We start from the raw sequence: 23,784 nt of genomic DNA, 5'->3' as shown, positions 1-23,784 counted from the left end.
CAAGCACCCCAACTGGAGAGAACCGCCCTCATCTTCTCGGCGAGAATGGCTGCCTCGTGCACTGCTGTAGTCGAAATCAACCTCACGGTATTTCTTTTTTCCGGAAGAAACGAACGAATCGTGCGGTGCCGCAAGCACCCAGCCCATTCTTGGTAGACACGCGCGCGACCCAGCTCCGCCAATCACCGATACGCCGGTTTGGTGTGCGCCCATCACTGCTGCCCGCGCCACCCAGCCCGCCCGACTCCCCTCTCGCGTCCTCCGCAGGCAGACGACCATGGTGTGTACCTGTGGCCCGGATTGCACGTGCACCGATGGATCTTGCGGGTGCGGGACCGGAAGCTGTGCGTGCGACCCGGGCGCGTGCCCCGCAAAGAAGCAGAAGGAGCTGCAAAACAAGATCTTCGTCGGCGGAGCGATCGCGGTCGCTCTCATCGCGACGGCGATGATCGTCATGAAGAAGTGAGCACTTGACTCCACGCCGCCTGTCGGCAATGGTGCCCGGTGTCTTCCGGGAGGCGCTAGCACCCTCCCGCCGCGGGTCCTAGTCATCTGGGGCTTGCAACGGGCCCGCAGGCGCCGACTCATGGGTGTGCAGAATGTGTGTGTAAGGCCTGCCCCGCGCTCAAGTGTGTAGACGCGTGCCAGCTGCGAGCTGGGAGCTGTGCGCATGTGTACTATTCTCAAACATGGCGGCTTGACACCCCTAGACCTTACATCGCACGCGGCCGCCTTTCACAGACCCGCAACACTTTCGCAGGGCCCAGGGGGAGGCCACAGTACCACACCGACACGCGCGACGAGAGTGTGTGTGCGTGTGTCCACTCACTCACTCACTCACTCACGCGCGACGAGACTCTCGAATGCAATTCCACAGACCACACCAGACGCAGACCGTTAAGACAAGACAAGAGCCGGCACACCCCCTTTTGCGAGAGCCTGGCCGCTGACGTGGCAACTCGAGGGCCTCCATCAACCTCCAACGACGAAGGGAGCAGGACTGAATGCTGGAAATCCGGGCGAACCGCTGACCCGCGAACGGCCCACCGGGACAGCGCAGACGAGGCGCCTCACTTCGTCTTCTTCTTAGCCCCTTTCGGTTTTGCCGAGGCCGGCCGCAGGTGCGCCGGCAGATACTTGTGCATCGGCTCCGCCCTCGACCCCTGACGCGGCAGGGACTGCATGCACGATGGGCGCGCCCGGTCAGCAGGGACCATCAGCGCCCGTTCAAAGGCGCGCATGTCGACCGACATCCCCTTGCGCTCAAACGCTGCCTTGATCCGCGACAGCTCATCCGCCGTGTTGTCCTGCCACACGCACCACGTCGGCTTCGTACCCGCAGACTCACCCCCGGTCGCGGTGTCCGCCGCCGCGCCAGCGGTGTCGGTGCCGGTGCCGGCCGGGTTGGACCGTGATGGCGCTGCGCCACCCCGCGCTGCGCCTGCTCGTCCGCCCTCCTCGTGACGCTGCCGGTCAAGTGGAAGGACGCGATCAACGCCAACAAGTCGCTCAACCCCGACGGCAAGGACCTCTTCTATGGCGACACTGCAGCCAGCCCCTACAAGGGGTTTCCGTACACGCTGAAGCACGACCGCGAGGGGTGCAAGGGGTATTCGGACGGCGGCGCGCTCCCGCTCTTTGGCTACCAGAAGGACAGCATCAACCTGGCTGGTTACCTCGGCGACTGGATCATTTCAAACGCCTGGCCAAATGTCAAGTACGCCTTGGAGTGAGGTCGGGGCAGACGGGCCTCTACAGCGGCCTCCGGCCCTGGACGGCGGGGGTCGCTGCGCCTTTTCGCGAACACACTCTGTGCGCGATTGGGACACCGCGGTGCGTGCAATCGTGTGTTTGGCGTCATGTCGTGTGTGCCTTCGCTTGTTCCTATTAACAACGAAGTCTAGCTCAATAAATCTGACGTATAGAGGGGAGGCACGGACAACGGCCCAATTCATCAATTCCACTCATCTTCTGGTGCCTAGCCCCGTGCAGCGGCGGTCCGGCAGGCTGCCCCCAAGGCCCCCTGGGCCGCTGCGGGTTTTGGAGTTATGCTTTGGCACAGCTTCGGCGATGGCGGCCCCTCTCTGGGGCTTGCATAGGCGGGGAGTCTCCCCCGCTGGTCTCCTCATTCCCTTTTTTCTTTTTCTTTTGAGAGCAGGACGCCGGGTTTGTCTTGTATGTGCGCGTCGGGCCGGGGCGTGAGCGAGGGGGGGGCAGAAGGGGCGGGGGCGTGCGGGGCAGAGTGCGTGTCGGGCCGGGGTGTGAGCGAGGGGCGGGGGCGTGCGGGGCAGAGGCCCAACGTCGGGCGGCTTGTCGGGGTCCGGAGCATTCGAGGGGGGAACGAGGAGGGGGGAATGGGCGGTCGGCGACGAGTAGAGCGGCAGGCGCGTACGGGGTAGCCGTCACTTTCCTGCCTCACAAGGGCGGGGCTGTCCCGGAAAGTGAGAAACGCCGGGCAGCGTGGCGCATTACTGAACCCTCCCATACGTGCTCGTGCTCCTCCTTCGCTGTCCCATCTCCCCACCTCTTTCCCGCCTGGGCGGGGCGGTGGGCGGGCGCGCGGTGCGGCGTGGCGTGTGCGTGTGTGCGACTGCAGCGAAGGACCGCTCGCAGAGGACCATTGGGTTTGTACTATTAACAACGAAGGCGCTCTCAGAAAAAAACACGTGGTTCGACCGATCCGCGAGGGGGACCGTCGACACGCCGCGACCCGCCGCGAGTCGACACGCCGACGCCACCTCAAGATAAAAAGGCGGGCTCAAGCAAGCAGGCGAGGACGTGCAGGATGCCGACCAAACTTCTGGCCGTCGGAGGCTCGCGCAAGGTGGCGCGTCGCGTCGAGAAACCCGTGCTGTACCACTTCGTCGGTTCTTTCAACAGCGGCAAGGCGACCTTCGCAGCGCAACTCTCCGCAAAGCGCGACGACTTTGACTTACGCCTCACCCTGCACATGCGTGACAACTACACGATTGAGTATGCGCGGCTCAACCCTGACACGATGGCGGTGCCAACGATGGAGATTGACGACATGGTCTTCACCGACTCGTATGATATGGTCGTCTACCTTATGGACAACTATCCTGGAGCCGGCGACAAGGCGGCAATTGACGCTGGCAAGCGTGCGCAGATGCTTGAGTTTGTCCACTTCGCAAAGGACTGGGACGAGTACATGTACACCTACGGTCACATGGGCGAGCAAACGTCTGAGATGGCCAACGGGATCAGACTCGCCCACCTTCGTCAAAATCTCGCCAAGGTTTTGGACGAGAAGCCCGAGGACAAGGACTTTCTTGTTGACGCCTACGTGAAGAAGATCGCCAATGTGCAAACCATGAAACGGGCGCAGGTGAACGGCGAGCAGAAAACGGCAGACCTACAGGCGAACATTTCCCAACTCCACAGTGTACTTGCGCGCGGCAGTGAGCTCCTAGAGCAGAATGGCGGCCGCTTCCTCTTCGGTGACGATCTGACGACGGCTGACGTGTTCTTTCTGCCCATCTTTCGCATGTTTGGCATGGCGTCCCCCGCCTTCTTCGATGTGGTATGGGAGCGACATTCCGCACTGAAGGCTTACTGGGAGCGCGCGCTGGCGCACCCCGACGTCGACACCGGCTTGATGAAGTACGTTAGCAAGGGTACGATGATCTGCGCGATGTTTGGCGTTGGAGTCCCACGGTTGATCCTTTCATGGAAGCTCGGCCTCATCGCCACGCCAAGGCTGCCTGACGCTGTCGAGCGTCGCATCGATGAGGCCACCGAGCAGATATGGGCGAGCATGGAAGGTCGCATGAATGTATCCTAAGGCGCAGGTTCGACCTGGTCGCATGGTAGGAGCGGTGATACAACGGATGACACTGAGTGACGCCCCCGGGTCGCGAACCCCTCCGGACATCCTGTGCCTCGACCTTTACACAGCCCCCCCCCCCCCCCCCGCTGTGTCTGTGTACGACTAGAGGTTGAAAAAAGGGCGCGCGAGGATTTCTCTTTTCTCAGCAGTTTCGTCGCAAAATTCTCTTTTCTCAGGCCTTTGGCTTTGCCCGACGCCGCGGCCTTGCTGTCGCGCGCAAAATGCATTTAATGGGTTCGAATTTGCTAAGGACGGCCGGAAGTTTGAGCAGTGTGAGCACAATCACCTTTCGTCACCTTTCACCTTTCGCCTCTCACTCACCTTCTCGTTTCATCTATTTTTTACAAGATGCATCAGTGGGCTCTGCTAAGCCCGTTCGACCAGACGTGAGCGCCGCAGGCCACTGGTTTCCCGCCCCCGCCCCTGCCCCAATCCGCCGAGTAGCGCCAACGAGTTGCTCGGGGAGAGCATCCTCACCCCTTACAAAATCTTTTTTATCGTCGCGTACCCTATGACGACGTACCCATCCGTCCGGCCCGCCGTCGGGGCGGACGATCGCCTCACCTGGTCCGCGCCGCGTCGCACGACGCAGGCGAGGTCACTGCAAACCAACGCATGCGCGTTGGTCTCATGTCAAAATTCGTTCGCAGTGTTGAGCAATGTACGCCGCAGTACCTCAACTCTGGCACAGTCCTCGAGCATGCTCAGGGCTCCACTGCCAGCCACAAGTCGGCCTCAAAGCCGACTTGCGGCGGCTCGGCAGCAGCACACGGCGCGGCTTCACTGCGCTGGAAGGGCGACTGGCGCCGACAGGTGCCGACAACCCTCCACTGTGCGTGAGGCCGTACACGGGTTGCTTGCTGTGCTGCTGACTCTGGGGAAGCTCGGAGCGGCAGCGACAGCGCTCACCGCCGGTCAGCCCGCCGCAATCGTAGCGGCTGCGCCCGCTCGATTGCGGTTTGTCGCGCCGACCTCGCCGCGAGGCGAGGTAACGGGTCCAGCATGTGCCAATCGCACATTCTGTGCGGTTCCACGTGCACTCATGGCGGCGACGACACGCGGGGGGCTGGGCGTGAGCCGCAGCTCCCCCGGGCCAACGGGGGCCTATCCCGGTCACAGCCAGCAGGGGCATACAATTCCTGTACCCAGAGTTACTTCACCGAGAGTAGCGAGATGCAATCTCGCAGAGCAGCTGCTGATGGCAGCCGGGCCACTGCTGTGGCTCTTCGGCTCTATGGCTCTCCTTGACTCCGTGGTTCGGCGACTGCCCTTCACACCGCAGCCTGCGGCCGCCATCCCAGTAGGCATCCCCGAGTCAGCCTCTGCATGGCCGCCCTCCTCTCACCACGCCTCTGCGCGCTTACACTCCATCCACCAATGCCCGGTGCACACACGGTGATTCACACCCTCTCACGAAAAACCGCGCTCCTGCTGCCACGGATAGCTCGCAGGAGGCGCATCAGCGCTTTCAAACGCGCCCGCAGGCACGCCCGCAGGCGCGTCAACAATGTCCCAGTGCCCACCCACGGCTGCGAGTCGCCCAACCCCGCACGCACGGTCCCAACCACAAATGGACCCCGTCTCGCGTTCCCCACCCCCGCCGAGTGACAGCCTGCCGGATGAGGCGCCCTAGGGCTCGCACTCAGCCCAACAATCAAGCCAGTCACTCGGGGTGCCAACACTAACTCAACCGCCGAGATCGACCCTATGCAAGCGACCAGGCGCAAACAGGCGCAAACAGACCTCGGTCTGAGGCGCGCCACACCGCCTTCGGCACTCGCCCGCGCCCGCGATCCCTCGGACGCGTTCCACCCGCGCCCTCACCAACCAAATCCCTCGCCTGAAGCACGCTGAAACCGCCAACGCGGCCGATATCACGCGAGATAGTCAGAGCTGACACACAGCTCCATTCACACCTCGAGACCAGAGGCGACTACCACGCTCGACAAAGCCCCGGAACCCGTCCCCACCACCGCTTGCCTACCCTCCGCGTACGGCGACACCCCGACACGCCACCTCGGCAACACCCCAACATCGGCAGGCAAGATTCACGCCACGACGGGCAGGCAAGATTCACGCCACGACGGCGCCCCACCCACACAGACTGGACAGGCCTGCTCTCGGAGAGGGGGGCTAGGGGGCCAAATCCACGGCCACAACCCCTAGAGGCAATGGAGCTGAGAGAAGGCGCTCGGCTGCAAGGGTAGCAGAGCACCACTCCTACGCCCACGCCCCCTCAAAGACGGCAGAAACAGTCGCACGCAATTAGTACATGGCCCAGCTCGCGCCATCGCCCACACTCGAGCTTTGCAGCGCGCGGGCTCACACTCTACTATAGGCCCCCTCGACGCCCACTTCGAGTTCTACTCAGCTAAGGGCCGCACTTGACGCTGTAAGCAGCGCGCGGCGAAGCAGTTTGGCGCTTGTGGTGAAATATGGGAATCTAGCCCAAGGTCGGAGAGTCGTGTCATAGAGAGGAGAGAGTGTGTGGAGATGTTTTGTGCGGGATCAGGCCCGAGTCCCTAGTGTCGCCGGAGCAGGTAGCTCCCTTTTTCGTAAAACTGAACAGTTTTTTTTTTGAGCATCCTCACCCCGCCGCTCTGTGTGTTGCCCCCCCGCATCTCCATGACGAAGGCCGTCACTAGGGGCGGCCGGTCGAACAGCAGCGAGCACGGCGTGTTGCTCCGCGGGCGCGGCGAGCGGCGAGAGACCGCGATCTCGATGGCTTCGGTAAGGTAAGGTAAGGTAAACTTCTCCACACACACGAGGTGGTGGGGCAAGGGGGGGCAACCCTCGCGTCTCCACGTCTGACGACAGGAGCCCCACGGCATTCAAAGTGCAAGGCCCAGTGCGCGTGGGTGAGCGGTGTGTGTGTGTGTGTGTGTGTGTGTGTGTGTGTGTGTGTGTGTGTGTGTGTGTGTGTGTGTGTGTGTGTGTGTGTGTGTGTGTGTGTGTGTGTGTGTGTGTGTGTGTGTGTGTGTGTGTGTGTGTCACGTCACTGCATCCTCCGCCGGTTCCTCCCGTCGCCTCTTCTTTGTTCGAATGTTTTTCAATCCATCCTTCACGAAGCCCTCCCATGTAGCTAGCGTTCTTGGCGAATGTCTCGAAATGGCTTCGCTGCGTCCCAGCTGGCGAGCGCGCCGGCCTTTTTTGGCAGAACCAGAAGACACGGTGTTCATCGAACGAAATAACGTAATCTTGACCGAGCGGGACTACACACACGACTACAGGACTCAGCAGAGAGAGGACACACAGCCGCTAGTCGTCCTTCAGACTCAGCACCGCCATGAATGCCTCCTGCGGCACGTTGACCTTTCCAATCGCCTTCATCCGCTTCTTGCCCTTGGCCTGCTTGTTGAGCAGCTTCTTCTTGCGCGAGATGTCGCCGCCGTAGCACTTTGCGAGCACGTCCTTGCGCATCGCGGAGATTGCCGACGACGCGACGATCTTCTGCCCGATGGCGGCCTGCAGCGCCACCTTGAACTGCTGCCTCGGGATCAGGTCCTTGAGCGTGCGAGTCAGCTTCTTGCCAATGCTGTGCGCGGCGTCTCGGTGCACGATCGTCGAGAGGGGCGGCGCCGGCTCCTGAGCAATCAGGATGTCGAGCCGCACCTGGAATGGGGCGATATGGGGAGGTATGGGGAGGTATGGGGAGATATGGGGAGGTATGGGGAGGTATGGGGAGGTATGGGGAGGTGTGGGGAGGTATGGGGAGGTATGGGGAGGTATGGGGAGAGATGGGGAGGTATGGGGAGGTGTGGGGAGGTATGGGGAGGTATGGGGAGAGATGGTGAGGTAGGATGTCGAGCCGCACCAGGTCGTTTGGGCGGTTCTCGGTGATCTGGTACTCCATCGAGGCGTACCCCTTGGAGCGGGACTTCATCTGGTCGAAGAAGTCGGTGATGACCTGTTAATTAATTAACAGGGTCATTAATTAATTAACAGACCTCATCTGGTCGAAGAAGTCGGTGATGACCTGTTCATTAATTAACAGGTTAGATAATTAATTAACAGACTTCATCTGGTCGAAGAAGTCGGTGATGACCTGTTAATTAATTAACAGGTTCATTAATTAATTAACAGACTTCATCTGGTCGAAGAAGTCGGTGATGACCTCGGCGAGCGGGAGGTCGTACGTGATCGCCACCCTCTCGGGGCCGATGAACTTCATGTCGCGGTACTCGCCGCGCCTGAGAAGAAGAAAAACTAGCCGTCAGAGCCACGGTAGCTTCTTCTTTTCCATGTCGCGGTACTCGCCGCGCCGCTGCTGCGCCAGCTCCATCAGCGTGCCAGAGTACTCCTTGGGCGCAAACAGCTCCATCTTGACGTAGGGCTCGGAGATGGAGCTCCTCTTGTCTGCATCGCAGAGCTTGGCGGGCGAGTCCACCCGCTCGACCGTCCCGTCGTTGAGCTCGACCTATTCACAGCTCTTCTATTCACAGCTCTTCTATTCACAGCTCGACCGTCCCGTCGTTGAGCTCGACCTCGTACACCACCGACGGCGCGGTCACGATGAGGTCGAGGTCGTACTCCCTCTCCAGCCGCTCCTGCAAATCTCCAGGCGGGAATCACGTACTGAGTTAACTCGATCTAACAGAAACCGTAACGAAAACGATCGCAGTGCGCTCTGCCCGCCTACTGGTCAGGATCCAACCACATCCTATGCCTATAGGCAATGAATAGTTCATTAATAGTTAATTAATAGTTAATTAGTAGCCGACGCGGAAGCCAAACCTATAGGCAATTAATAGGTCGTTAATAGGTCATTAATAGTGAATTAGTAGCCGACGCGGAAGCCAAACCCCATCGCGGAGGACGTCTCCGGCTCCCAGACCAGGGCGGCGTCGTTCAGCTTGAGCTTCTCGAGCGAGTCGCGCAGCAGCTGGTACTGGGTCGTCTCCGTCGGAAAGAGGCCGCAGTACACCATCGGAACCGGCTCGCGGTAGCCGGGCAGCGCCTCTGTCGGCGGCGGGGCGGAGCCGTCCTTGTACGCGGAGATTGTGATTGTGTCGCCGACCCGCGCGTCGTCCACCTGAGGGACGTCTCGTGGAGTAAAGTAATTAATTAATCGGACAATTAATTGTTTAATTAATTAACACGCGCGTCGTGGACTAATTAATCAGTTTATGAGGGACGTGTCATGGTCGAATGAATCAGTGTAATTCATTGATTGATTGTCCATGTTGCATGTGCACGTGGCATGTGCATGTGTGTGTGGTACACTCTCGTGTGTGCATCTGGGGTGTGCCATACCGACTTGATTGCCCCGTGGACATACCCCACCTCCCCCGCCCGCAACACCGGCCTCGACTGCTGCCCCGCCCCCACGCCCGGAGTGAGCACGCCGACCTCGAGCGCCTCGTACTTTGCCCCGGACGCGGAGAACTGGATCCTGTTCATGAATTAATTACCAAATGGAGATTAATCAACTAATTAACTCACAGACGCGGAGAACTGGATCCTGTCCCCCTTGCGCAGCTCGCCTAGTCTCAGGCAACCGCGCCGCCTCTTCGGCATGCCTCTCGGCTGCCTCTCGGCTGCCTCTCGGCTATATCTCGGCGGTATCTCGGCTACGTCTTGCCGTCGACCACTCGGATAAAGACAATAACACCGCGGTACGCGTCATAGTACGAGTCGAAGACGAGCGCGCGCAGCGGCAGGTGGCGCCTGTTCATTAATTAATTGCCACATGGGGAGCCATTAATCAATTACCAGGAGCGTGCGCAGCGGCAGGCGGCGCGTGTCTGCCGGCGCGGGCACCTTCTGGACCACCTCCTCGAGGATGGCCTGAGGGATGGGGGAAGGGGGGGGGGGGGGCACTTGTCATGCTCCTTGCCTGCCCGCCTCTAACCGCTTGGCCGCTCCAGGGCTGACCTCGATGCCGATGCCCTGCTTTGCTGACGCGGCGATCGCCTCGGAGCAGTCGAGCCCGATGACGTCCTCCACCTCGCCAGCCACCTTGTCAGCGTCCGCGCCGGGAAGGTCGATCTTGTTGAGCACCGGCAGAATCTCGAGGTCCTGGCCCAAAACGCGACGGTAAACTTGGCGGTTGATGCGTGAAGCGTGCTAAGTGACCCAACGTTGGAGTGCTTCATCGTACATATCATTAGTAAGGCTGAGCGGGTGTGGTGTGACTCAGGAGCCTGGTCCAGCGCAAGAAAGACATTCGCGATCGTCTGCGCCTCGACGCCCTGCGACGCGTCCACCACCAGCAGAGCGCCTTCGCACGCCTGCAGCGATCGCGAGACTTCGTACGCAAAGTAGTACATCTCCCCACATCTCCCCACATCTCCCCATATCTCCCCATGTGCCTGCAGCGATCGCGAGACTTCGTACGCAAAGTCGACGTGGCCGGGCGTGTCGATGAGGTTGAGGATGTACCGCTCCCCGTCCGACGCGAAGTAGTCCATCCTCGCCGCCTGCAGCTTGATCGTGATGCCGCGCTCTCGCTCGATGTCCATGCTGTCGAGCAGCTGCGCCTTCATCTCCCGCGCCGCCACGCTGCGCGTCGTCTCGAGCAGCCGGTCCGCGAGCGTCGACTTTCCGTGGTCGATGTGCGCGATGATGCAAAAGTTGCGGATTTTGGAAGGGTCGTAATAGTCGCCGTCGTCCGCCGCCGCTGCCGCCGCACGCGGCTGCCTCGCTCTCCTCCTGCTGCACGGCGAGGCCGCCGCCGCTGCCGCCGCGACGCCAAACGGCTGCGGCCGGCTCTGCAGAGCCGGTGCTGCAGCTGGGCCGACCGGCAAGAAGCTCAGCGCCGCCAGCAGAGGCGATAGCACGTACATGCGGCGAGCCGCGAGCGAGCAGTGGAGCTTCTGCGAGAAGGCCGTCAGAAAAAAGAAACAAGTGCCATGCACAGTGGATGTGTGGTGGCGGCGTGCCGTCCTCCCATCCCTCCCTTGGGTTGTCTGTTTTCTTTCTTTCTTTCTCAGCAAAAAGAATTACGCCAAAAGAATTTTACAAGAAAAGGCGGTCACACTCGCACAACGCGATACACGCGACAGGCGAGGCGCGGGCGACGGCTTCGTCAGAAGCCGTCCCCTCACCACAGCCCCGCGCCTCGCGTGAATCGAGAAAAAGAATTTTCCGGGACTTGCGCGCAATGGCACTAACTCCGAAGGGTTTGCAGTCATGCATCAATACTCGACATCGATGCGAGAGAAGCATCTCTCTGTCTCTCAATGCGACGATTGTAATCTACATACGAACTCAACGACCGCCCGGTGCCCCAGCGCCCTCCTTGGCGCCCTCCGCCCCTCCCCCGCGCCTGCCTCAGCTCCCGCCCCCCCCCCCTGGGAGAACGGCACGCCGCCACCACACAGGGATTTTAAGGAGAGGAGGGTGTGATGCGCTAGCCGTCGCCCACCCTGGGGTGTCTGCCTCCTCGTATCTCTTTTCGCAGTCTCTCGCCGCTTCTCGCTGCAACCTTCATGCCACCTCGCGGCTGTCCCACTCTCGTCGTTCTCTCCCTTGTCACTTCCCCCTCTGTCGCGTCGTTCTCTTCTGCCTCGTCCTGCGACGCCGCCGCCTGCCGGTCCCTTGTTCTCGCGGCTTCTTTCGCCTCTCGGCGCAACTCCGTCCTCCTTGCGGCGTATCCTGGCCCCTCGAGTCTATCGAGCTCCCCTCGCGCAAGGACCACATTTCTGACTCCCACTCCGATCATTTGCCTCCAAGTCATGTTGTTGCTCAGGTCCACTCTCTCTTCGAACACTCGTGCCTCTACGGATGATGCCGGCGCTGGGGTCCCCTTCGGATGCATCGTGACATCTGACAACTGAATTTCCACTGGTTCGTCCTCCTCTGAGTCATCTTCCCCGTCCTCCTTCCGCTCGGCTCTTCGCTCGGTACGTTCGGTGTGGCTCACCCTCCAGGGCCGGGGAGCTCAGAGCACTCTCGCCTTTTTTTTGAGAGCGCGGAGCGAATAATACTTTTTTTCATGCGTAATGGCGTCGCACAACATCGACCCTCTGCGCGCCCTCCTGCACCCCACGACGCGCCACGAGACTGCCCAGGCCGTGTTCGCCGCCAACTGCACGGCTCTCGCATACACCAGCGTCGACGTTGTCGGTGCAGTCGCGTTTCGGACCGCGGAGAGCACAATCCTCGCCGTCGCTCGCTACACCACTGCCCGCACTTCCTACAGGCGAGCTGCCGCACGATCCGCTTCCGCCGCCGCTCACGCCTCCCGGCTGTGCCTTCTTGTTCCTCGGCGAGGAGACTACGCGGCCGGCGCACAAAGCAGCTGCCGGCGCCGGGTGGACGTATCTCGTGCACCGGCGGACGGCGTCCTCGGCGAGCCTGTCGCGCCGCGCCTTCTCGCGCATCCCGAAGCTGCTGCCGCACCTCCTCTTCCCGCGCCTCGCGAGCGGGAGGCGTCCGAACACACACGCAGTCAAAAAACCTGTTACACCGTCACAGCTGAATTACACCGTCGCCACAGTCAGAGGTCACAGAGTCGGCAATGTGGCACACACACACGCCGCAGAAACACACACGCACAGTCACACGGTCGGCGGAGAAGCCGCGTACCTCAAAGCCGCCCCCTCTCCCCGTCTAGGCACCCCACCACCGTCTTCCTCGACTCGAAGCTGCGGCCGACTGCTCCCCTCCACGCGCTCGAGCGCTTCCTTGCCGGCGCGCGTTTTGCTCTCCGCTAGAGTCTCTCGGCTAAAAGTCTCTCGGCTGCACATACGTCTCGCCTGCATCGCGATGCTGGTGTGTGTAGGAGGGGCAAACTTCGCCGCCTTCCGCCACCCGAAGCTCTGCGAGGGGCGCCGCTCTCCTCCGCCGCCTTGCGGCTGTGACGCCGACACCTCGGCTCAATCTCTCGGCGTCCTCTCGGCTCTCTATAGGCGCTGCTCGTCCGTCGCTTGGCGGCTGTGGCGTGCAGCGTGGACAGGCTGCAGCGTGGCGGGGGTGGGCCGGGAGGAGGGCAGAGGCCCCTCTCACGCGCGCATCATGAGACGACCTCTCGGCTCGATCTCGGCTCTCTATCTCTCGGCTCTCTCCCTCTCTCTCTTCGCAGGCTGCCCGTCGCCCGCCTTTGACTGGATGGAGCGCGAGGCATCGGCCGTCCTTCGCTCCGGCCGGCTAGACGACCCCGCAAGGCTCCACCTCGCTGTGTGCACATGCGTTTGACCGCCTGCTGTGAACGGCGTCTGCTCACTCGGCGCACACGTGTGTGAACGCAGGCTCGTCGCGCAAGTCGACCGCTACAACAATTAATCAACCGGTAATTGATAGTCAATTAATAGTTAATCAGGCTCGTCGCGCAAGTCGATAACTACAACAATTAATCAACCGGTAATTAATAGTCAATTAATAGTCAATTACTAGTTAATCAGGCTCGTCGCGCAAGTCCCGCTACAACAATTAATCAACCGGTAATTGATAGTCAATTAATAGTTAATCAGGCTCGTCGCGCAAGTCGACCGCTACCGCGCCGACCCTGCCGTGCCCCCCTCCTCCTACCCAACCTACATTGACGGCGGGCTCCTCGTGCAGCGCGGCGCCCGCGAGGTGAGAGATCGACACACGCGAATCCCGACCGAATCTCGACCGAATCTCGGCGAGGAATCTCGGCCAGAGCCTCGGCCAAACCTTGAGGAACGAAGAGTCTAAGAGTCTCGGACGAATCTTGTGCTCCCGCAGGTGATGGACGCGTGGGCAAAGGAGTACTTTCTCTCCGGCGGCTCGGACGCGCCACCGCAAGCTAATGAATGGAGAGCCTCTGACTCATCGAGAATGATTCGTGACAACAGGCGGCGCGGATCGCGACCAGCCGAGTTTTGCACGCGCCGTCGCCGCGTCCGCCGCGACCGGTCGCCTCGCCGCGAGCGAGCTGAACATCCGCACCTCCTTCGAGGCCGACGGCAGCACCTTCCGCCACTGGAACAGAGGGTGGTCGACCGCTATACTGGCGCGCGGAGCTCCTCGCGCCTTTGACGGCGCAGCCGACCGCAACCGCACCCGACGTTGGGGAGGCGGCGAGGGCGGCGGGGCGGGTGGCGCGGCTCGGGTGGTGGCGAGGTTAGCACTGGGTTAGTCGAGAGGTTAGACCGTCGCGACCCACACATTTACGTAGTGCGCACGCCGGGCCTTGCTCACACCTGCTCGCACCGAGCCATAGCAGTGTTATACGCCGGGCGCTTGACTCAGGACATGAAAGAGTCCACACAGCCTTGGGATGAGGTACTATATTCTTGCCTCGTTCTACCCTAGGTGGGAGGATGCGGGCGGCGTGCTAAAGATGACTTGGGCGCAGCGGTCGACGCTGCGGCTGTCCGAGATCGACTGCCTCTCCCTCGCCGCCGCGCTGCCGTTTGTGCTCGCTCTGCCGCCGCTCGTCGCGCTCGTGGTGTGGCTCCGCTGCCGTCTGCCCTCCCGTCTATCGGCAGGCGTCAGCAGCGAGGCACACGAGACCTTCAGGCTCTCCCCGTGCAGCTAGTACAAGATACAAAAGATCTACATTAAATATAAAAAGAGGCGCACAACTGTGCTTGGTTGGTTGGCAAAAGCAACTAAAGCCGTACGGCTTTAGCGTACTCCGTAGCTATGCCGCTTCCGTAAAGTGTATCATTCACCTTATGCCACCGTTGCATATCCGGATATGCAACGGTGGCATAAAGTGAATGATACACCGTCGCAAAACTGCATTCCTGGGTCGTGCGGAGATGCATCCGGTTTGGGTACCGGCGGATAGCAGATGAACGCTACGGTAAGCCTAAGGTGGGTTTCGAACCAGTGACAACGCCCGTCTGGGTTTTTTGCGCCGAGTCGTCGAACTGCGGGATTCGAACTCGAGACCCAATGCAGTTTTGCGACGGTGTATCATTCACTTTATGCCACAGTTGCATATCCGGATATGCAACGGTGGCATAAGGTGAATGATACACCGTACCAGCACTTACTTTAGGGTCCGTTTTGTGGACAAACCTACGAGCGCAGGCGTCTTTGCACGACACACTGCAAAAGAGTTGCCTCTGTCGTCGGGCAGTTAAGGGGGGGGGGGGGGGTATTGTGTCGTTAGCACTCCCCGTCGACTCGGCAAGCGCGACCTGCGTCTCTGGAGCGTGACTTTTATTATACCAAAAAGAGGGCTACACACGGCCCTCTACGCTGGGGCGCCGGCGCCCTACTGGGCGCCCCCCGCTCCCTTCCCCTTAGAGCCCCCCATCCCGCTAGCCCCCCCCCGCGGTCCCTCGCGGTCGCGCGACGCCGCACCAATGGCGCGCTGTGCCTCGTCCGCGAGCGCCGTCCAGAGCTGCACCGACAGTCGCTGCAGCGCAAACGGCAAACCTGGTTTGTGGAGCTCCCGCAACTTACCCTTTTAGAGGCCACCATATACCATAAGGGACCCCATTGCCCGTTTGCCACCAGACTTTTTTTGAGTTGGAGGTAATAACTAAATGGATTGCACTCTCCCAAAGAACTGATGCATTCATAGTGCCTTCACATAGTTACAATACCTCAAAGTTGAAAAACTCCAAAATAGGCCGTCACGACTCTGTCAGGACTCCGTCAGGACTCTGTCAGGACTCCGTCAGGACTCTGTCAGGACTCTGTCAGGACTCTGTCAGGACTCCGTCAGGACTCTGTCAGGACTCCGTCAGGACTCCGCCAGGACAACCACTGTCCCCCCGCTGTGAATAGAGCCCTTAGCTAGAGAGTAGGGAGGGGTGTACAGTCGAGTTACTCCCGAGGGCAGGGACGGCCCTCCACTGAGGGAAAGGGCGCACGGGGACGGTATCGACCCAGCCACGCAGCTCTTTCCTCGCGTACAGCCAACGAGTTTGCTGGTCCACAGGCAGGCCAGGCCGTGAGTGGGCCGGTCAGGCCTGATCCTGCGGTGAGCACTGGAGGGCTATGCGGCTCGCTCCGTCAGCCGACTTGCGCTGTCGAGCGGTCGAGCGCTTCGGGTTGGACCCGCGGGAGGGTCCCTGCGCGGCTGACATGGCCAGCCAAGCCGTGTGCGCTGCCGTGGGTGCTGCCGTGGGTGCTGCTGTGGGCGCTGCCGTGGGCGCTGCCGTGGGCGCTGCCTCGGTCAGCAGTCCGCTGCTCGGCGCTGGCCTGCAGGCCGCCGGTGGCAAATCGGGGGCGCGCGGGCCATGGACGTCGTGGCCGAGCTTTGCTGCCTATGCACGTTGCCGGCTGTAACGTTGCCTGCACCATGGCCGCGCCTCTCTTGCTTGTGCGCTTTTCATGGTCGGCCGAGTGGCGCGAGACCCAGGGTGATTTCTTTTGTCTGTCAGGACTCTCTCGAGGTTCTCGAGGTGGATATCCTTTGGCCGCGTTGGGTAGCGAGGATTGGTGTAACCCGAGCCACGGAGGCGTGTTTTCTGACGGCCGACCGTCAGTGCACGGAGTTGCCACTTCTCCGACTGCCCCGGCTAGTTCACGAGTTTCGCGGAGGATCTTTGCGGTCAGTCGTTTGTAGTCAAGCGGATGCGGGCGTGCTAGGCGGCCACGCCTCGAGCTTCTTGGGCAGCAGCTGGTTCCACAGGTCCTCTCCGTGGCCTAGGCGGGCGAGATCGCCCTCGCCCCACGTGAAGACGGCGCCGGGCAGTGTCCAGTGAGGGCGATGCTGTGCCTGTGGGCCGCCCCAGTGGACGCACACTCACGACGCGCTGGCCAGCCAAGGCATCGACCTTCTTCGGCAGCGACTGGTTCGCCGTGGCCCAACCGGCCACACCCTCCACCGGCCAGTCGCACGGTCTGGGCATGCACGATGCAGGTTGCAGCACGCGCAGCAGCCAGCTGACAGTTCGTCACATCGAGACCACAACGAGAACAAAACCTTCGCTTTATCTCGCGCTGAACTCTCTCTCTTTTCGTGTCAGTGTACATGTGTCGCGGGAGGTGGCGGATGCGGCGGCGCACCGAACGACCCGAAGGTTGAGAAGTTTACCTTTAACCTTGCCTTAGCCCTTACGCTTACCTTAGGCTAAGGGGCTTAGGCACCCACGACGCCGACGGTGGGGCTCTCGAATCGTGTGTTGTGAATCGTGTGTTGGGCTAGGCAGCAACCGTTTGGGGCGTTTCTGGCTTACTGTGGCTCGCGCGACCCCGCGCAGTCCCATGCCACCCTGCCTCTGACGTCCGACCTGCCGGCGAACCGAACGCCGCCGCCGCGCGGCGGCGGCGGCGGCCAGACACCTTGAGCCCGCCTCGCGTCGACCTGCCCGCCCCTCTCTCCCTCTCTCTCCCTCTCTCTCCCTCTGTCTCTCCTCTCATCCGGCAAAGGTCCGTCCGCTCCAGCCGCAGTTTGCGCGCGGCACCTACGAGCCATGCGGCGTCCGATATGCGGGCGGCGGAGGCGAGGAGAGGGCGGGGCGCGCGCTACGTCGAAGAAGTTGAGGTACACTCGGTCGGCGGGCACTGCTCCGTGCGCCGCGAGCAGCTCGGAGATGGCCTTGGTGAGGGCGCCGTTGTTCTCCTGGTTGATGGCGCCTAGGCGTACCGTGGGAGCGTCTCGGACGCGCAACGGGCCGCCACTCGCTAGCTACGAGCGTGCACCGATGGAGTAGACGCAGCCGAGCGCACACGGATCTGTGCTGCCGCCGAAGGACATCGCCTCGTGGCCGTCGGTGACACAGACGGCGACGTACGCCTCGGGCTTGGAGAGGCTGGTCGCGATGGCTGCGGAGCAGGCCTTGACGAAAGCCGCCTTGTCGCTGAGCGCGACATTGGTGGTGAGAATGAGTGACGGGTCGCCGTCATTTGCCTCGGAGTCGCAGGCCGCCGCCTTGACGGATCCACGGCCAGCGGATGAGGTGACGCGAAACGGAGAGATCAGCAGGGCCTCTGTCGAGGCGAGGCATGCGAGGAGGGCAGTGCGCATTTTTGTGGAGAGACCTCGGGATTGAAAAAAGAATTTTACAACCAAACTCCCTCGCACGACACTGGGCACAGGACTGGGCACGGGACTGGCTCGCACTGGCACTAACACAGGTACACCACGGGAGCCGCCTAAGCGACTCCTGCGAGGGTGGCGAGGCACTTAGCTCCGTGCACCCGCCCACCCCCGCCACAGGCAAGCTCATTCACAATCTGTTCTGCGATTGCCGTGTGAAGAACGACTGAGATGCGCTGCTTCTGCAGCCCCAGCCAGCTCTTGGTGGTCCAAGTCACCTCATCGAGGTACTGGGCCCGCGTCAGCTTGTTCTGTAGTACGTCCGCCGCCTTCCTGAGGATCTCACGGACCCCCTTTCCGAACCCGCCGAACGATTCGAACAGCAGCAGCTGCACTTCGACGCCCTTGTCTTCCCTGGCGTAGCGATAGTCCCCGCCGTAGGACGGTATGCGGCGGTCGCCGCCCACCACCCTGCCCCCCCTGGTATGCCAGCGCCCGGTCCCTTGCCCTCTCTCGCCCTTGCTCTTCCTCTCCCCCTCCATGCCGCCCCCCCGGTACCCTTCCCCCCCCCCCTTCTTCTTTTCCCCCCCCTTCCCCCTCCCCCCCCCCCCCCCTTCCCCCCCTCCCCCTCCTCGCAGTAGGGCCCATGCCCCTCGACCATGTTCCGGTAGAATGATTCAGTGTTGCCGAAAGCGACAAAAGCGCCCTTCCGACCGTGCTCCCCGCTGCTGCTGAGGGGACAGACGACTTTGACGTCCCCGCAATAGTGCGTGCCGTGCGAGCCAATGTTGTCCGCGTCCACGTCGGGTTGTTTGTTGTAACTCTGACCGAGGTGGGCTTTCGGCTCCATTCGCACAGCGGTGCCCCACGCGGCGCGCAGGGCGAGGATGAGGCGTCGAAGCGTGTACTTGTGTCTCGTGTTGCAACTATTTGGGCAACGAGGGAGAGAGAGTGATTCGAGATGCGGTGAGCGGGCGGGCAGGGTTCAAGCTCAAACTCAGCTCAAACTGTGAGCGATCGTAGAGACGGCGTGCACAAAACGCACGTTCGGCAGCGCGAGGCGCGTGCCCACGAACACCGTGTGTGCCACCGGGAACTCAAATGCGTTGCTTCGACCCTCTGAGCCGTGAGAGCGCTGCTTTCCCCTATGTAAGACCTAAGTCCGCTTCGAGATCTACACCGTACACGTTCCTGATTGTGGGTCAACGGACGAGTGTCTCGACATCGAGAGCTGAGGGCCCGCGCCTTCGCGACTCATAGCCACAGGGGACGTTTGTGAGAGTCCCCCCGAAAAAAACTCGGACCCACGTAGACAAGGAGCGCGCGCCAATGGCCGCCTCGCCGCCCCCGGGGCCCAAGGAGGCGCAGGCCGATTGCTGTGGCACGCATTGAAGAAATTCGTGCCGCGGGTTCTTGCTGTGATGGTAGCTCAGCACTGTCGTTTGCACCGCCGACAAAGGCCATCCCATGGCTTACTTTTTCTATTTTTCTATTTAGTGATCTCCAATCCATCTCTCTCTCTCTCTCTCTCTCTCTCTCTCTCTCTCTCTCTCTCTCTCTCTCTCTGACTCACCTCCCCCTAGCATGTGGTGAAGGCGCTGCGGGGGGTCGGACCCCCCCCCTAGCTGGCCGCTCATAAACCACTACTCATTTGCCGAGTCCACACGGCGCCCCCCCACAGCCAGCCTACCCTCCTATCGCGCCACTCGACGCCCCGCGACCGCCTCTCCCCTAACGCGCTGCCATCGCCGGCCACCGCACCGCCCGCGATCCAGCCAACCAGCATTCTGCTCCAGCCTAACCAGCTCTGTGCTCCACTGCTCCAGCCCAACCAGCCCTGTGCCCCAGCCTAACCAGCAGCCTAACCAGCTCTGTGTTCCAGCCCAACCAGCTCTGTGCCCCAGCCTAACTCAAGCTCTCCAGCCTAACCAGTAACCAGATCTGTGCCCCAGCACCAGCTCTGCATCTCGCAACACACTCATGACAGGGACAGACCAGGCGCAGGAAAAAGGGAGCGGGGCCCGAATCCAAGGGACCACCCCGTCGGGCGGAAGCGCTGAGAACTCAGGTCCAGTAGGAAGGCTGCTGGCTCCTGATACATCCCCCAAATCCCCCACCCCTCTGGCCTGAAACCTTACCATTCCACCACCTCACACACACCCCTCCCCTAGGGCTAAGCAGTGCGCGAGCCCACCCAACTTCAGGCGAGACGTCGACCACTCCTCGGGAATAGTTCTGTCAGTGGCTGCACTAGACGCCCCGTAGAGGCGCGCGGCGCGGGCGCGCGGGATGACTAGGGGAGAAAAAGCGGAGATCCTAAAGCCGTAGCTCGCTGGGAGGTGGAGTGTCAGTGTGAGGGGAGGGCGTACGCCGGCGTTTTTGCCTTTGAAAACCGAACAGTTTTTTTTGTGAGAGTCCCCCCGAACACCAACACGCGTGCCGCGCGCGAGTTCCTAGATCCTACCAGTTCGAGTAGAGCCGTACTAAAGACTAAAGTGTGTAGGTTGGAGCGAGTGTGGCGAGAGAGAGAGTGAGGTTGAAGATATCGTTTTATCGAATGTCGTCGAAAATCTCTCAAGGAAGTAATGAGAAGTAGAGATATCAACACTCACAAGTGCCGCTACACAGTGGGCGCACAGAGTACCGCCGACGTAGAGACACCCTACCTAAACACGATCATGCTAAACATTGTCACACAACGCGGCACAAGCGGTCAAGCACAGACACATGGCGCATGGAGTAGCTTCCCCCGCCCTCGACACAACCCTCCCTTGAGCCGCTCGTTCATCGTGGTCACGACCCGTTCGTAGCGCGCCATCGAAGGCGTACCCGCCTCGAGCCCACGGCCAAAGCAAACGGCAAAACCGAACCAAACGGCAAAACCGACGCCGTCGCCTCAGCCCAAGCCGATGACGTGCTCCAGTCCTCCCGGCCCTGCCCGTCCTGTGGGAATGTCCGCCGCGTGGTCGTCGGGACGGTCGCAGCAGTACCTGTTCACAGCTAGAGGTGTGAAGAGACGCTGTTCACACCGAGGGAGAGCGAGGCTGGTCGCAGCAGTACCCGAAGCAAGCTCCGCCATCGTCGTCTGCATAGCCCAATCGGCCGGGAGGGCGAGGGTGGCCCGGCGTCTGCGGACACGCGTAGTCCGCCGTCCACTCGCAGCTGCAGCAGCACCAGTCGACGCATTGCCCCCCGGGCCCGCCACCCTCCTCCTCCTCCCCGTCGGCCGCTGCCGGGGACGGCGCGTCGGCGCCTCCGCCTCCTCCGCTGAAGTCGAAGCCGATGCTGCGAAAGTCGATGTCGCGCAGGGAGCCGAAGGAGGGCAGCGGCACCTTAAGATCGGCATCGGGCGGGGGCAACCACGCTCAAGCACACTCCGGCGAGGGACTTCGGCACACACCCCATGCAGCGGGGCTAGGACGCGCCTGCACGCCCAGCAGCGAGTACGACTGCTCGCCCCGCGCCTCGCCTTGGCAGCTCGCCGCCCCGTCAACGAGCCAGGAGCAGTCGCAGTCGAGGTAGCCCTCAAGCCACGAATGCGGCCGTGGAGGCGGCGCGGGCGGCCTCGGCGCCTGCAGTGTGTGTGTTGTCTGTCTGTGCGTGGCCTGGCTGTGCGTGGCCTGGCTGTGGCTGCCGCTCTGTTTGTTGGCCGTTCACGACTGAGTGTGTGAGCTGGGCCCGGGGTTGCGACCGTCCGTGAATACGCCAGTGTGAAGGTGCCAGGGCACAGAGGAATGCGATTGAATACTACAGCGGAGTACTCTCTGGCCGCTTGAATACAAGCATACGTGATCCCCATCTAACTCTAGCCGCCTTCGGAGGCCGCGGAGGAGGCCGCGGAGGCGCTGCCGGCGGCCAGTGCGGCACTCGCCTCCACTTTGAGGGACGCATCTGCAGCGGCACCGCCGGCTGCCACTGCTGTGCGGGCCTGCCGCCCCAGCGCGGAGCGGCCAGGCCGATGAGCGGACCCTCCTCCGCCCACCGCCGCCTCGACCCTGGCAGCGCCGCGTCTCTCCCTGCCGACGTGCCGCTGCTGTCGGTGTCGGCGTGCGGGCCGAAGCCAGACTCGTAGGCGCGGCCAGCCAGCGCCATGACGACGCAGAAGGCGAGGAGCAGCATCACTATTTGCCTCAGCGCGGTGATGAGCATCGAGAGACGGGTGCGGGCGTCGCTGCCCTCCATCGCGAGCGCGGGAAGCTCGATAAACCCCATGCAGAGGCGGCAGCCAAGGCGGAGGAGAGGAGGTGCGTCGGAGGAGGGAGGAGCGCGCGTCCAGTTTCGTCAGCTTTTTTCTTTTGGTTTTAGCCTTCGGTGTTATGAAACAACGCAAGGCGGACATGGCATATCGCTCTCGGGCCCACAGACATCCCGCACACTCGCCGCACACCCGCCGCCCCCGCGCGCGCCCCACCCCGGCCGGGAGAAAGGGGAGTGACAGTTTGGGATGAGCAAGCCCGAGTATGTTGAGTCCTGGCTCAACAACGCAGATAACAAGAGGGGGTGGTCCGGCTCCCAAGTCCGGCTCACGCGCCTCGAGCTTACCATCTACCGCACTGGTCACTTCCGCCCCCTCGCTCCCAACCCACCCACCTCGCCCCGGGCCGCGCCGCGCGATCTCGGGCGATCTCGCGCTATCTCGGGCGATCTCGGGGCCGCGCCGCGCTATCTCAGGCGATCTCGGAGCGTCGCTCGCGCGGCGTCACACCTGCTCAAAAAGGTGAGAGACCTTCGTTGTAAATAATAATACAGACGGATGGACACTTGCTGTGGCCACATGACACGCACACACTCGCACCGCACCGCACCCCCCCCCCCCCCCCCTCGCCTGAGCTGGAAGGAGATGGGAAGATGGAACAGCCCAAGGGAGAAGCGAACGAAAATACGTATGGGAGGTTGAAGTCATGCACCACGCTGCCCGGCGTTTCTCACTTTCCGGGACAGCCCCGCCCCGCTTGTGACGGTTGTGAGGCAGGAAAGTGGTGGCTACCCCGTACGCACTGTTGGCTGTTACCCCCTCGCCGACCGCCCAGACTTCCCTCCCCAGTCTCCAACCCTGACGAGCCGACAAATGGTCGAGCCTTCGGCCTTGCGCGCCTCCGCCCTCCGCTGCCCCCCACCGACACTTCTGACACACCCCCGACACGCACATACAGGACAGACCCGGAGGTCTGCTCTCAAAAGAAAAGAAAATGGGAAGGAGGAGACCAGCGGGGGAGACTCCCCACCTATGCAACACCCCAGAGAGGGGCTGCCATCGCCGAAGCTGTGCCTAAGCATAACTCCCAAACCCGCAGCGGGCCCAGGGGGCCTTGGGGGCAGCCTGCCGGACCGCTGTTGCACGTCAGGAGCCCCGCATTAGGTAGCGACCCCAGGTTAAGAGCTAGGCTTCCCGACAGGGCAGGGAACCCCCAGCGCGCAGGCGGGGCCCACGGTAGCCTCGTGCAGTACGCGATACCGAGAGCTGGGGGAGAGGCGCGCCACGCCAAGGGGGACAAGTGACGGGAGGGGGAGAGTAGTGTAAATAAATAAATAAACAAAGTGTAGTGGAAAATAATAAAAACGGACACCTCTCTACTGTGAGATGGGTAAAAAGGAACAGGTCCCCGCCCTTGCGATCTTTGTGCAGGGTTCTTTGTGGGTGTGGTAAGGTAAGGTAAGGTAAGGTAGATTTCTCCACACACACAAAGTGGTGGGGCAAGGGGGGGCGACCCTCGCATCTCCACGCCCGGACACGGGCAGGAGCCCCACGGCATTCAAAGTGCAAGCACTGGCCCGGTGCACGTGGGTGAGCAGCCTGCCCCTCCCTCCGTCGACAGAGTAGTGTCTTTCGCAGGATAAAACGCATTTTTTTTGTGTGACGTGCCCGCCACCGCCACCGCCTGCGCCGGGGTGGTGTTCTAAGGTTCTATTTTTTGTTTCGTTGCCTCAAAAAGGTAAGGTAAGGTAAGGTAAACTTCTCCACACACACGAGGTGGTGGGGCAAGGGGGGGCAACCCTCGCGTCTCCACGTCTGACGACAGGAGCCCCACGGCATTCAAAGTGCAAGGCCCAGTGCGCGTGGGTGAGCGGTGTGTGTGTGTGTGTG

General features: G+C 61.8%; 6 protein-coding genes across 6 annotated transcripts; 3 read left to right on the top strand and 3 right to left on the bottom strand.

Moving 5' to 3' along the window:
• Positions 1–45: 45 nt before the first annotated feature.
• Positions 46–466, top strand: EMIHUDRAFT_220792 (hypothetical protein; the record flags this gene model as incomplete). Its single annotated transcript, XM_005757058.1, has 2 exons — positions 46–56; positions 268–466. The coding sequence occupies 2 exons, from the start codon at positions 46–48 to the stop codon at positions 464–466; spliced, it is 210 nt and encodes a 69-aa protein (XP_005757115.1).
• A 2,319-nt stretch (positions 467–2,785) lies between these two features.
• On the top strand, positions 2,786–3,802 carry EMIHUDRAFT_107595 (hypothetical protein; the record flags this gene model as incomplete). Its single annotated transcript, XM_005757057.1, has 1 exon — positions 2,786–3,802. The coding sequence occupies one exon, from the start codon at positions 2,786–2,788 to the stop codon at positions 3,800–3,802; it is 1,017 nt and encodes a 338-aa protein (XP_005757114.1).
• Positions 3,803–7,006: 3,204 nt separating this feature from the next.
• On the bottom strand, positions 7,007–10,632 carry EMIHUDRAFT_428578 (elongation factor-type GTP-binding protein; the record flags this gene model as incomplete). Its single annotated transcript, XM_005757056.1, has 12 exons — positions 7,007–7,459; positions 7,662–7,754; positions 7,962–8,037; positions 8,101–8,264; positions 8,332–8,402; positions 8,461–8,482; positions 8,637–8,879; positions 9,101–9,239; positions 9,422–9,514; positions 9,699–9,913; positions 10,012–10,126; positions 10,184–10,632. The coding sequence occupies 12 exons, from the start codon at positions 10,630–10,632 to the stop codon at positions 7,106–7,108; spliced, it is 2,034 nt and encodes a 677-aa protein (XP_005757113.1). The 3' UTR covers positions 7,007–7,105.
• Positions 10,633–11,790: 1,158 nt separating this feature from the next.
• EMIHUDRAFT_220787 (hypothetical protein) lies at positions 11,791–12,504 on the top strand (the record flags this gene model as incomplete). The annotated part of the gene is made up of 3 exons (XM_005757055.1): positions 11,791–11,914; positions 11,991–12,102; positions 12,405–12,504. The coding sequence occupies 3 exons, from the start codon at positions 11,791–11,793 to the stop codon at positions 12,502–12,504; spliced, it is 336 nt and encodes a 111-aa protein (XP_005757112.1).
• Positions 12,505–16,804: 4,300 nt separating this feature from the next.
• Positions 16,805–17,692, bottom strand: EMIHUDRAFT_360168 (hypothetical protein). The gene is made up of 3 exons (XM_005757054.1): positions 17,363–17,692; positions 17,190–17,296; positions 16,805–17,124 (listed from the first exon to the last, which is right to left on the bottom strand). The coding sequence occupies exons 1-3, from the start codon at positions 17,685–17,687 to the stop codon at positions 17,077–17,079; spliced, it is 480 nt and encodes a 159-aa protein (XP_005757111.1). The 5' UTR covers positions 17,688–17,692; the 3' UTR covers positions 16,805–17,076.
• A 2,571-nt stretch (positions 17,693–20,263) lies between these two features.
• EMIHUDRAFT_439110 (hypothetical protein) lies at positions 20,264–21,943 on the bottom strand. Its single transcript, XM_005757053.1, has 4 exons — positions 21,513–21,943; positions 21,125–21,271; positions 20,760–21,031; positions 20,264–20,689 (listed from the first exon to the last, which is right to left on the bottom strand). Exons 1-4 carry the CDS (start codon positions 21,909–21,911, stop codon positions 20,596–20,598), a joined length of 912 nt encoding a protein of 303 aa, XP_005757110.1. The 5' UTR covers positions 21,912–21,943; the 3' UTR covers positions 20,264–20,595.
• Between the last annotated feature and the right edge of the window lie 1,841 nt (positions 21,944–23,784).

The sequence above is a fragment of the Emiliania huxleyi genome, assembly GCF_000372725.1.
Source record: "Emiliania huxleyi CCMP1516 unplaced genomic scaffold EMIHUscaffold_93, whole genome shotgun sequence".
NCBI lineage: Eukaryota > Haptophyta > Isochrysidales > Noelaerhabdaceae > Emiliania > Emiliania huxleyi.
This window is presented reverse-complemented; position numbering and strand designations above follow the sequence as displayed.